The 13,965-nt window shown below is 37.2% G+C and overlaps 1 protein-coding gene across 6 annotated transcripts in view; it reads left to right on the top strand.

Annotated features, from left to right (window-relative positions):
- The window catches only part of TBC1D5 (TBC1 domain family member 5), a 317,972-nt gene that overhangs the window by 290,265 nt on the left and 13,742 nt on the right, over positions 1-13,965 (top strand). For all 6 annotated transcript variants that reach the window (XM_053978144.1, XM_053978285.1, XM_053978212.1 and 3 more), the window contains one exon: positions 2,850-2,949. In XM_053978144.1, the coding sequence (XP_053834119.1) occupies positions 2,850-2,949 (100 nt within the window). The remainder of the gene's footprint in view (positions 1-2,849; positions 2,950-13,965) is intronic.

Raw genomic sequence — 13,965 nt, 5'->3', positions numbered from 1 at the left:
TTCTGTCCCCTTCACCCTTGCTCAGGAGCACTACAGTCACTTTTGAACTAAAATGGTTTCACATCACCCTGTCTTTGGTAAATGAATGGATAAGCAGGAAGAAGTCAGAACATTAGGTGACCTCAAGCAGTCTTTTGCAACACCACAAATGGAGGTTCCAAACAAGCAAGAAACCTCCCTAGCTGACAAGTCAGGCTTGAAGAGTCGCCAGCCACACACTGTCACTCATCACTTTCCCTTGATAGCGCTCTGATACAGTCAGTGTCCAACCTGAATTCTTCCTCTGAGGGAGCTTGTTCTTACCCTCTGCTTACTGGGCCCTGCACCACTGGGCAGCCGTTCTACTGCCAGAAGCCACAAGTTTACAGTTCCCTCCCTCTTATCAGTGCATGCCTTCTTCCCACTGTATCTTGTCCCAGTTGCACCTTTCCTGTCTGTTGCATGAATTTTTACACCTGGAAAGATTTTGTCAATCACCTGTCAGTCACCCCAATGGAGTAAAACACACCTGCCTCTTCTTACAACTCCTCACCTGCTGCTGGGGAACTACAACAGAGCAAAGCCCCCATCAGGGAGGTCACTCTCAGAGTCTGCACAGAGCTTGTTACAGCACTGCTGGTGACAACAGAGGTGGAAGTTACACCTTGTAGCAAGTCATCACCATTTGGGTGTTGTCTAATTGTGCAAACAGCCTTGGGTCTCTTGTGTGTCAAGTGCCAAGTTAACTGTCTTGCCTATTGGCCCATCCTACTGCCAGCACTCCTTGGTACCCTTCCCACAGTTGCCAGATAAGTCAGGAACTACAAGTTCATTTAGCCTTGTGCAAGATTTCCCATTTGGAAAGGAGACCTCTTGCACTGTCTGTGACTCCCTGACCACAGCTCCCTGCTTTGTACCTGCTGGGTGTGCTGAACACTGCTCCTCCCCATGCTGGATCCCAGCGAACGGAAAGAACAGGGGATGTAGTTTAATCAGCACTGCTTTCACTTACCAAGAGAAGAGGTACTGTTGTATAATTGAAAAGGTCCGTTTCAGGCTCTGTTTGGATGGATTCAGTTGTCCAAAAGCATTTCAAGATCAATTTACTGCAGTTCTCACCTATGAATAAGAAAAAATTAGTCTAGGAGACATGGAAATATTTATTGCAAGAAGTTAAATTTTCTTATTCACCTGTAGGAGACAAACTGAGGTTCAATTACTGGCTAATGATTTTAGAATTTGATAGTGTTACTTTATAGTAGAATACTCAAATATTGTCACTTTTTCCTATCTTACAGCTGCACTTGCAGTGCCAATGGCAGTTTAAAATTTATGGTAGATTATTTCTTGCAGTCAATAGCTGTTTGTACTAGAAAAAGGTCTTCTGCAGGAACATCACTTGAATAGAAATGTCAATGCAGATATGCTTGTATAGGCCGTGACAGAACTGCAGACTCTGAATGAGGTCACTCAGCAACTTTAAACTGGCAAATGAAATCAATCCCTTTGAGGTCTAAGTGGTCAAAGTATGAGGATAAGAAGAAAAAGGTGAGAGTATATAATATAAAGAAATAGCAAGGAAAAAATATTTAATATCTATTAGGTGCAAGGAAAAAGGGTGTCAGCAAAAAGTGATAATGCTACAGTTACATTGCTTTTTATTCATTGATTGCTTTTGGATTTATGATATATTAGTGCAAAGTTTCCTGTACTTGGTTCTGCCTTGGGTTTCTGATGGAGATTAAGATCACTTATACCTTTAAATCAAGACTGACTTATTCTATTTATTCTTGCTGATCAGTTTTGGTGTTTTTTTCATTTGAAAAGTAATTCACTCTCTAATGCTCAGTGATTTCCATCAAACAAGACTGTGATAGAACTGCAAAGCTCCAAAGAAAAAGAGGAGGCTAAAAAGTTACTTTGACTTTCTCTAAATATCTTCAATTCAATTGCATACTTAAACAAAAACCTGCTTAATACTGTTTGTGACTTAGCTTTGAAGGAATTTTTCCAAAGGAGTGGTGATCTTCCTCTGGACTATGGTCTTCAAAGTCAAGACTGGATGGATTTATAAACCAGCAAAAAAAGACATTCAAAGAGGAATTCTTAGCTGAGGTAGTTCCCATTGCCTAGACAGGGCGTGTATCCATGGCTAGGTACTAATGCTTCTCCTGGGGCTTAAAATCAGTTTTTTTAATTCCTATCTTAAATTATACTTGATGCATATTTTTTTTAACCTTAACTTGATAATTTAGAGTAACTGCTTTATAGTATGTGTGTTAAAAATAGTTTTCACCTAAATATTATGTATGATGGTGTATTAAAGTGAAGTTGGCTGTGCACAGAAGTGTAGGGATTAAATAGTCATAGAGGATGATGTGTTACAAAAATAAGTGTGCCAAAATATATGGCAGTAATGCATCCTTGAGATGCAATACTAGGTCTCATGAAATATATTTATTGAAATTAAAAAAAAAAGTTTCAAAGGAATAGCTGATGAAATTACGGAAATTACTCAGCCAGAAATTAAGATTTTTCTCATTTGGTGAGTTTTATAGACAGTGCTGTGGTAGTGTGTTTGCACAAGTGAAACCAGGTAGTTGGTCTGTAAAAGAATCCTGGATCATTAATCATTCTGAGGTCAATGTAGATAGATTTTTATTTAACTCCTTAGAAGGAAAAAGAGTAGTACTAATAAACACTGAGATACTAAAACCAAACCCTATTTCCATGAAATGACAAAACTTTCCAAGAACAAAGGAATAGAAAATGTTAAAAGAGGTCTAAGCATGTCAAGGATTGACCTACTACTTTTACACTGCATTATAGAAATTTTGGGGGTTTTAATGCTAATAATCTCTTCACTTTAGGAGGAGGAATTAGAGGCCCAGATTTCATTCCTACAAGGACAGCTAAATGATTTGGAAGCCATGTGCAAATATTGTGCAAAGATGATGAACACGCATCTTGGTAAGTGCAGTACCTTGAATTAACCTGTAAGTCTTTGCAAAGGCTCTTTCAGTGATTGTATTAGAACTAAAACAATATTTATGTAGTACAGTGCATATTATTTTATAAGCCATGATGAAGATTGAATTGATGTATTCAGTTGTTCTATCAGATGCTGCCAGCCTCTGTATCTTTATTCTGCAACACTTCTAAACTTGGGAGTAGGATAGCCACTGACGATACTAATAAGAAGTAATTTTAGCACAGATGCCTTTGATTTCTTGTATTGTAAGAGACTTGTTGGAGCTCAAACCATGAGAACTTACAGACTTGAAGTCCATTTGCAGTTTAACAGTCCCACAGTGATTCTTGATGCATGCAGCAATAGTTGTATAAGATTAATATACTTTCATTAAATGTAACATTTTTACAATCTATTATTACCTTTGATATGTTAAAATGTTACTGTAGGCTGGATAGTTTGATATTTGTCTCAGAACAGAAGAAATATAGTAAGATAAAAGTCAATGCATTGGGAACAGAATCAGCAAATACACCAGTCTAAAATTCTGCCTACATATTGTCAAGATAAATCTTACAAGAGAAAGTAAACAAAAAGCTTCACTCAGATCAAGTATAAATATTTTTAACCATGTTTTGATAAAATTGCTGGTTTTAAACTGTGTTGAGCTGAACTCTAAATGTTAGTATATTTAGTTATGTGAAAAAAGCACCATTGTTGAGAAATCAGGGCAAAACTGCAATAATTTTAAGATTTATTTATGGCCTGCAATATCTGAGCAAAACAAATTAAAGTTGAGTATTTCAGTGAGTAGAACTAAGCATGTGATAGCTAAGTTTGTCAAGCCAGAAGGTTCAGATGTGAAAACCATATTGTAATTGTATTTTCTTTCATGTGGGTGTTTTACTAGCCACTGTTACAAACCTAGGAAAAGTTATAAATATTGTATTGCTTGAAAGTTGAGAATTACAGCCTTGAAAAGCCAAGCCTAAACCTCTAACCCCAACAGCTTTAGTCTGATGTATTGTATTGCTTTGCCTTCAGGCACATGACTAATGATGAGATTAGAACCAAGCAAAGGGATAAATTATTAGCTACTGAAATGATGGGGAAAAGAATGCTGTGTCAAGAAGAAAAACTGAAGTCTCTTTCCTCTGGGAAAGAAGACGAGGAGTGTTTAGCAAGGGTATCAGTTCGAAGCATAAACATTTCACCATCTATAGCTGCACCAGAGATCAGAATAAACCCAGACAAAGCTCCTTGAAGCAGTCTGCCTTTCAGCACTGGATTCATGAACTGAAAGCATATGATCTGTGATCGTATCCAGGTGTTAAATTCTCTTTCCCAAATATATTGGAAACAAGACCATTTAGGGCCAGTAGTCTCCCAGGAGAACTGTGGAGTGGTTTGTTACCCTCACAGGACAAGGAAAACCATCCCTTATAGTGCTTTGACTGTGGGGTTTGCTGGGTGCATTGTGACACCCCTGCAACACTCTCAGAGCTGCCAGCCTAGTCTCTTCCATGTCTACTCCCTGTACTTCTTCACAATATTCCTGCATGTCTTGTCAACATCATGGACTATTAACTTTGTAAATTTGTTCTACACTGGTGTGTTTATATCATATAGAGATTAACAGTTACGAGTGATAAACAGCACAAGAGAGACAGAGACACCACCAACCTTCACAACCTCTACACTTGCATCAAATTGATGAGTTTAGGTATGCCCAAGTCGCCAGCGGATGATTCACATGAAGGCAGGAAAAAAAACCCGCCACAATTCTTGCTGATGTGCAAAATCCCAGCAGGCTGTGCAAAAAAATGAATTCTCTGGTGTACCACAGAACACCCCCTGAGGATTATCTCCAGAGTCCATACACTGCTCAGGGCTTCAAGAGAAGGGCAGCAAAGTAAAACCCAAGAGCATATCTGGTTATTTCTAAAGGGAAAAGTTAGCAAGGGCTGCTACATCTGATTCTCCTCCAGGTATCTGTTTACCCATGAAAATAGCTTTGTTTCAGAAACTGCAGAGCAGAGGAGTTATATCACTCCTCTTGTAAACTGTCAGAACACTTAACTTCAAGGATATTACTTCTTCCTCTGGGGCTGAATTTTTCTGACTTCACCACCCAGCTATTGGCTCATGTAGCATTTTTAATAACAAAGTTGAAAATCCTTATTTAATTTACCTATAGGAAATGATAAAGTAATCTCTCAGTACTGTCTTTGCTAAGAAGAACACTGCATTTTATTTTATATGAGTTACTTTTTAGACCAGATTATTTTTTGTGGTCTTCCTTTGAATTCTTCAGGATTTTCATATGTCTTTTCAAGTGGATAATTGTATCAGGATATGCTGTACCAGCACTGGGCCCAGGAAAGTGGTTACTTAGTACAGGGAAGGTCATCTCTCTGCTCTCATGTGGCACTGCTCTTTTTAAACATTTGTAATGCAGCATCACATTAGTGCTCTTTGATACAGTGATAGTTAGAGGTGATAATATGTTATGACCTTTAAAATATGGTGAGTCACAACTTTCTAAACAGAGGCATTTATCCTGTGGGTAAAATCAGGAAATGTTTATTTCCACATGTGTTCCTTGTATTTGATGATATTAAAATTCACTTGCCATTTGGTATTTTAGCTGAATAATTCAGGTAACTCTGTGATGTACTCAGTTTTCTTTTGCCCTTCTAACTGCAGACATAACCATCATATATTTAATGGTTGTCTAAATTGTTGATAAAAACAACTAATTCTTTCAGCAAAGAGTTAGACATTTCTGTGAATTATGAATATGTCAGTCAAGCAGTCAGGCCTGCCTTTTAAATTTGATAAAATTTAAGTGCTTATTCTTAAAAACCTCCCTTTTTTTTTTAGATTGATGTTGTAAACCTGTCTTTTCAAACATTATTACTCAACCAATATTCTTTTTCTTGTAGGATGCATTGCATTTGCAGGTCACGTTATAACAAAACAATATTAATTCAGGCTTATAAAAATGCACATCCAGCAACCATTTGCCACAAAATTATCACAATATCAAACAATAACAGAATATTCTTCTCGTGGTTTATGAGACAGTTGAGGATTTTTTGGCTGTCTTTTCTCAGGTTCTTTCCCTTACAAGGGGAATCCAGATGACAGTCAGATGCAGTTACTTCATTACAGAGTTGATGTGTTGTAGCTGAGAAATTATCAAAATAACCATGAAATTATCTATGCTGTTTTGAATATGAGAGATAGAGTGGCAGTTTTTATTTTGTTCATATGTTCAGAGATGCTTTCATTAAATGTTTATCTCTTTCTGTAAATAAACCCCACAGTCTACAACATGGCAACGACATAATTAACTGCTTGTAATATCAAGGCATGTTACCATGGCAATGAATGATGGTCCTGAAATATTGCTACTTAGTGCAATGGGTAGAAATTAGAAATAGGGGGTTCATTAAAATGGAGGAAAGTCATTTTGTGGTCTTGTTCTCCATCTTAGGGCTGTGAATTAGAAAGAACTTTCCTTTTCTTCCCTGTGTCCCTTAGCCACTGGAGTACTGCTCAGGGGAAATTCCTTTTAATAACTCCAAGGACAAATGTCAAAATTAGGTATGTGAAATGGCAATACAGGGAAGTAGATTTTGCTATTGCTCCCACCTGTTGTCACAAGCTTGCCATAGCTTTCAAAAAAAAAAAAATTCTGTGTTCAATTTTTTTTTTCCATTATTAAAATGAAGATACATCCAAACTTGTAAACCTGTCATGTGGCTCTGTTCACAAAATAAATGCAGAATATTACTCAGCTAATAGTGAAAAAGTATAGTTGCCATAGCTATCGCTGCTCCAGCATCATCACAGATACATTTTCTTGATGTTACTTTCCCACAAGCACTAGCCTTTTTCAGGAAATGATATTGTCACTGGTGGTTTCAGAAATATGGTAATATTCTTAAACATCTTTCTTTCTGGGAGATACTCTACTGTTAGTGCACATAAATTCCTCAAGGCTCAATGATTCAGAAAGCTGTAATACACCATTTAAGTATTACAATATTATTACTTGTCATAATGTTACTTCTTCTTTGAAGAATTTTGATTGTTTCTTCCTTTCTTGCACTCTGTGAAAATAAAAGCATCAAGCTAGCAAGTGCATTCAGAAAAAAAGATTTTTCCTGGTAACTGGTAAATGTGACATCTGTCTGATGTCTTAGAGTAGATCATGAAAAACTTAAGAGACGTGCACACAAACAGCACTCAGAGGGCCTGATAGTGTCTGCTGGAAGATTCCTCTCTTGTCCTTCACATTGGACATGGGACTGAGTTTGAAATATTTGTTCAACATGGAGTCAGTCTGGAGTGTCTCAAAGAGCAGAGCTTTTTTACATCCCAGTCTCAAGCCTGTTAAATGGCAGTTCAGGTGACACCAGCTAATGACACTGTCATCTGATACCTTCTGCTGTTCTAGTATCTTTAGGGTTAGGACCATGTCCACGCTGGCCCACAATTAAAGTGCAGCTTCTTAACAAAAAGTGAATTAAAGCCCTGGAGAAGTATCAGCCCTCCCCCTCCATAGGCAAGTACCAATATGAGAGATTATGGAGGTTCTATATTAACTTGCCAGTTTTGTTCCAGAAAGAAAAGTGCTGAATTTCAAAGTGTTGTCTCTTGATACGGGACAGGAGCCAATCCATCACCACTATCTCAGAGAGAAGAACCTACTATTTGTTTCTAACATGGTTTCAGACCTCCAAGTGTGGGAAAGTTTACCAAATAATTACACACATAGCACAGGAAGTCCTTCTCATGAGAAGCAATTTAAAGGAACATTGGTTCAGTATTAACTTGGATATGGAGATCTTTATATAGAATTTTTTTTTGATGGGCAATTTATCAGGTTATAAAAGTAGAGAAACTAAGGTCATTCCCCACTTGCTTTTGCTTAAGGACAGCACTATGTAAATGCAGATGGTTGCTTCCTCAGCTAGCTGAGATTCAGAAGCAATTTAGCTGCTTTCTTGCTGTAAAGAGCCTCAGCTATAAAGCCCTGAGGATTCATACCAGTTCTGCAGAGTTAGCTCACAGGGTTCTGCACAACACCCTAGAAAGATGTGAAAAGGTACCCAATTATACAGAGGAAACATAAGTCTGCCTGGTTTTATTAATTTCACCTTCATACTGTTACTGCTTAACTTGAACCAGCTGCCAGAGGGAGATTCAGGTGGGTCTCAGAAATATGTTGCTCAATATCCAGGTCTTTAAATCACTTCTTGTCTTGGAGGCAACATCACAAAAACCCCTTAGGTCTGACCCACATCTAGTAAGTTTATACTTAAGCATCATGGTTTCACTAAGCCAAAGCAAATAAATCCTTCTCTGAGCTACCCATACAGGGCTGTTGGCTTTTGCTTGTGGTGAATTTTCCAATTTCAGTCCTGCTATCTGTAATATGTTGCTATGTCCTTCACCAGTATTCCAGTACATCTCTGCCCCTCCACTGTGGATTATGGAAGGGATGTGGAAAAGTGAAGTTTTCATCTCCCATCCTTCTAAACACCACCAGCATCCTGCCTGTGGAATGGCATGTCAGCTCTCAGCTTTCATAGATAGCCGGTAAAAAACTGCATGTATTTACAAAATGCCCAGAAATTACGCCATCATAGTAACAAGAAAAATGAAAACCAATCTTTTGAGAGTTCTTTGGATGTGATCACAGTACATCCCTGCCACAAAAATCAAGCAGTCCTGGCACTTGTATATTCACTAGCACTTCCTGACATCTCCCAGACAAATATTATTTGGAAGATTTATTAAAAACAGTTCAAAAAGCCACATTTTCACTGTGATTATTGCAAGCACCATGAGCAAGGAAGAAAAAAATACTAAAATAAAGAAATAAAAACATACAGGATATAGTTGCTAGTATAATTTTAGTTGTTGTGTGAAATAACACTTTTAAAGGTTTAATTAGACTGATTTAATTCCTTCCTCTTTTATCAGTCAGTGCGATTGTTATAAGGATGCATTTTATTTTAAGGATCATTTACAAAGGAGAAAAAAGAGGAGGAAGTTGATTTAATGCTTAGTATTTGGGGACTGACATACTGTCCAATACAGATCTGGACACAGTGCATGTTAAATGTATGCAAGATAGTACTGAATTCTTGTTTTATGTGTCATGTGATATGATGAAAGGTTATGACATTTTTGTAAGGATAAAATGAAATGGAAATTATTTTGCTGCCCTGTGCCAAAATGAAATACTTTAGTATTTGTTGAGGAAGTAAATGCATTAAATGAGTTCTCTTATGCTTGGGACATAAATAAAATAATCCATGGTTTATAAATCCAGTGTGATTAGAAATGCTATCAGTATAAAAGGCCACATCAACACAGGCCCATGAGTCTTAAGGGATTGCTGTATTTGGTTAGAAATAAGGATGTAAAATAACCTATAAAAAGAGCATATAAAGAAAGAACATTAGCAAATTTACTAAATCAAATGTAGGAATGTTTACTGGGAACAAGTATTTGTTGTACAGACGTCTTTTCAGACTGTCACTTCTAGTCATTTTACAAATACATACATTTATTTATATATATATATATATATGAAGAATAAAAGTGTAATTCTTCATATATATATATATATATATATATGAAGAATAAAAGTGTAATTCTTCATATTCCATGAATTGTAACCACCTTTTTGTCACTTAAGGGTAGCTCTTAAGGTCAGAAACAACTGGTTCAACTCAGAGCGAGCCTCTTTTCTTTCTATAACGACTGTACCAGTCTTGAAAGTCCAGCTGTGGTAGGCACCTACAGATGCTTTCATCCCAGTAGAAAAGGAGATTAAAATAATGAAGCTTACATAGCCCCTCATTACCTGATTAACAGCTTTCCTTGCAACTTTCAGTGAATTCCCATTGCTTCCTCCCTGCTGCTCAATGAGCATCTCTTTTATACTGAAGTACACTGACAATCCACCCTTTCCTTTCCAGTATCTCTTAGGCAGTGGTTTCTCTTCCAGTTCCAGCTTTAAGGAAGTAAAACCTTAGCAGAAGCTAAATTGTTGTAGGACTAAATTGTTAGTTTCCCCATTATTTCAATAAATATACAGATGTAAGGTATATGTTAAGCATAATCTGCTTACTGTGTGTAAATTGGAGTTCACAGCTAAGAATTGATTGTGTCTTTGAGCAAGAGATGGACGAAATTACTTCATGACCCTTTCCAATCTCCTTCTTTGTACATCTGCAATTCTGTGCCTTGCTATGAGTTGATGATTGGTAACTTTTTCCTACTGTTTCTCTGATGTCACAAGCATTACCACACTTCAAATATTGATGAAGTGGTGGTGCTCTGCACAACACATGAATCAGAAGTATAAATACATCACTTATATTCAACACTGTATAAATCATTTATATTCAAATAAATGTTTTGATGAATGCAGTATTTCACAGATAATTTCAGATTTTTAGGATCTTTAAATTCTTTTAAGACTCAAATGTTGCTAAGTGGTGCTTTTAATATAATGTGTAATTGTTACTGGAAGTGTTGGCATTCACAGTGAGATAAGTAAATGAAAGGCTGCTTAGCAGTGTTACCTTCATCAACACTTAGATCACAAACACTGTTGTTCTAGAAGGGAATTTAACTCATTTGTATTTTTAATGCTGGAAGGAAAATGCAGTGGTTGGAAACATCCTGACTTGCATTATTAAACAGCAATATCACTATGTCATACAGCATAGTCTTTCTAGAAAAGCCACAAACCAGTGTTAAGGTCTAGAGTTCATTTTTATCTGACCAAGTTCAGGTAGAAAAGCAGTATTTGTTGTGAAAAGAGAGAAAGGTTAATTATCAGAAGCTAAAGTCCAAGTCTGTCCTTCTAGCCCCTTAATGTTCTTGAAGAGGCAGTCTTGCTGTCACTAGTATATTGTGCAGGGAATGTTGGAAACATTTTCTGTAAACCCTGATTTCATAAAGGCAATCAGACGACAGTACTGGAATATGAGTCCAGAGAGTTGGCTGTGCCTTGCCATATGTGGGAACACTGGGATTTTTTTGGCTTTCCTGTTTTGGAAAAATAAAGAGTGTAGAAATATCCTCAGTTCTCTCCTTGCTCCTGCCTACGATGGAACTGAGAAGGTACTTTTGCATTCTGAGTTTGAGCTCTCTTCTCAGTAGTGAAAACAAGGGTGAAAAAAGTCAATTTAACATGACTCTGGACTGTTGCTTGTTCACAAGTCATTGATCAGGAGCTAGTAGTAGAAAAGCAGCATTCGTAATACAGCTTGCAGCTATTTCAAGTTAGCTCCTCTCAGCAGGAGTCGTCTTCCTGGAAAGGCCCCACGGAGACCAGCTTAAAATAGAAATCATTAGGAGGGAGATGCGCTGCAAAAGCAGCAGTGAGAAAAAACAAAGAACCTCAGAGAAGTTTGGTTTTCTCCACATCCATCTGATTTTATGTCAAATGTGCTTTGTGCCTTCATCTGGCAGGGTGTTTGTCTCCCACCTCCTCGGTGGAAGGGAAGAGGTGCAGACTTGTCTTCTGGATGGATGGGCATGAAGAGATGCCTGAGGGGACCTTGTCTACAGCAGACAAGTTTTCCCATTCATCCCAGTGCAGCTCTGGTTGGGTGGTTGGGTTTCTTGCAAAATCTGTATTGAATGCAAGCAAAATTTTCAGTGAAAGTTACTTTATTTAATAAGCCTCTAAAATAATTATGCCAAGCCTAACAGCTTTTCCACATTCAGCGAGGAATGTTTTGAAAAGCCCCTTTCCCTGGCCTGGGAACTCAGCAGTGACTGCTCACACCATCACGGAATATAGAGCATTTCAATCATCAGAGAGCATAAGCTTTCTCTAATTTTCCTGCCATAAGCTGCTGTGGATGTTTTTCCTCTTTCATTGCTATAGATAGCATGTCTTCAGTTTAAAATTTAGCAATTAATTTAGGGGAAGGAAATAGAAATCCTGATCTTCTAAAAAAAATTACTTCTACAGTGAGTGTGCATGTAAAGTGATTCACAATTTGCCATAACTGTAAGAGCAAGAAATAAAATACATTTCATCTTAATTTTTAGCTGTTTCAACTGTTGCTAACAAACTCACTACCTGCCACAGTGTTTGTCCATATTTTTTAAAAAAGGACATGAATGCAGTCATTTGCATGTTCTGCTCCGTAGTTGTAGTTGGATGTAAAGTATATCAAGGCAGCTGATCACTCAGGAAGTAATTATTGATTTACTGGTCTGGTATCTATCAAACTTAAACAGGTCTGCTCATTTAAGAATAAGTACCCAAAATTAATTCTAATCCTTTATATAAAAGGCGTCCTTTGAGATGTGAATCTGGTTTGAGAGCATCCATCAAAGTGGATAATATTGCTGACTTCTGAAGAGAACAACTGGTTTAACAGCTCTGGTATTTCTGAGGCTTAGTCAGGCTCACAGTCAGGGTATGACAGTTCATTTTGTGGTAGTTGTTTGTTAGCATTATTCTGAAACAAATCCAGAGTCTTGTCTGGTATCTTGTACATCTCACAGCAGTGCTCTGACCACCAGGTGAGAAGTTGCAAAATTCACTTTTTGTTTTCCTCTACTAATAACATAATTGAATAAAGAAATACTGTATTTTTCTGCAGAAAACACTTGGCATCAGCTAAATGAAATCTTGAAAGAAAGAAAAAAAAAAAAACAAACAAACAAGGCAGTCAGGAATATTTGACCTTAACCTTAATTTTCTTTGTACAATAGGATTTTGATAACTTTTGAATAACAACAGTTATCCCAAGAGATGGATATTTATAGCACAGAATCAAACTGGACTCAGTTTTGAATAATATAGATATCACATAATCTGTTTGTTTGATTCATTGTATCAATGTTTTGGTTTTTTTTTAAGGTAGGAAGGTGTTTTCAATTCCAAATTGACATCTGCAGGGTTTTTTAAAGATAGTTACTTTTTTATTAAAAAAACAGCTGTGAGGTACTGATATAGAGCAGCAAATAAGGAAAAAAATCAATATGTGGCCAATTCATTCATATACATGAAGCACTTCTCTCAAAGTACAATAACATCTCCTATGAAGGAAGAATAATTAAATTATACATCTCAGCTTAAAGTAAAAGTCCTTCAGCTGAATAATTTTATATTGATATATATCAATATAGTGCTCTTGAAATAGTATATTTTAAAGTATTTCCAGTTGCAAGGGTACCTTCTGAGATACAGAAAGGTAAAATAAGCTTTTGTTTGCAATTGAGAGCTTATTTTCCCTCTTCATCTCAGCAACTGACTGCCCTATGAGGTCCCCCCAGCAGTGGGAAAACCTTGGATGAGAGTCCCCCAGTGAGGATGCTGTGCCATGGCACAGGTATTCACAGGAAAGCAGCTGCAGAGCACATACCAACTTTCTTGCCATCCCTCCTCTTCTTCCCAACTCTCTTTCCAGTCCATGTGGATTTCAAAGGGGGTCCCAGCAGAAGGATGGCACTCATGCAAGGAGGCACTCATGCAAAATCACATTGCCTGTATGCTTCACTCATCTAAGGATTATATTTTTAATTCCTCCCTACTCACTAGCCAGGGAAGAAGAATGAGCATTGGTAAATTTGGGTTCCACTTATTTGAAAGTTAAAAAACTTTGCGTTCAAAAGAGATGAGGGCGGCAGATTAGAAGCCACGTGCACGTGCAGTTCATATGCAGGACATATTTAAGAAAAGGATTAATTGCCAATTCCACAAGGAATTCTACCTTCCTTCTGTTTCATTGCGCTAGAAAAGGACATCCCAATTTATGCCTTTATGCCTCAGTTGCTACTTTTTTGGCTGTATTTCCTACCTTTTTGCTCCTAATCTTTTTTCCTCTGAAACTAATATTAAAATCTGGCATTAATCTTGCTAAAGTATATATATGATGATACAAGCATTTCTATTAATTTTTACTTCTGGGTAACTATCATATTCCATTCATAAGTTTTTAGAAATTTCTCAATCTACTGGT

Source organism: Vidua macroura, chromosome 1 (genome assembly GCF_024509145.1).
Source record: "Vidua macroura isolate BioBank_ID:100142 chromosome 1, ASM2450914v1, whole genome shotgun sequence".
Classification (NCBI taxonomy): Eukaryota; Metazoa; Chordata; class Aves; order Passeriformes; family Viduidae; genus Vidua; species Vidua macroura.
Note: the sequence above shows the minus strand (reverse complement) of the source record. Positions and strands in the feature narration are given on the sequence as shown.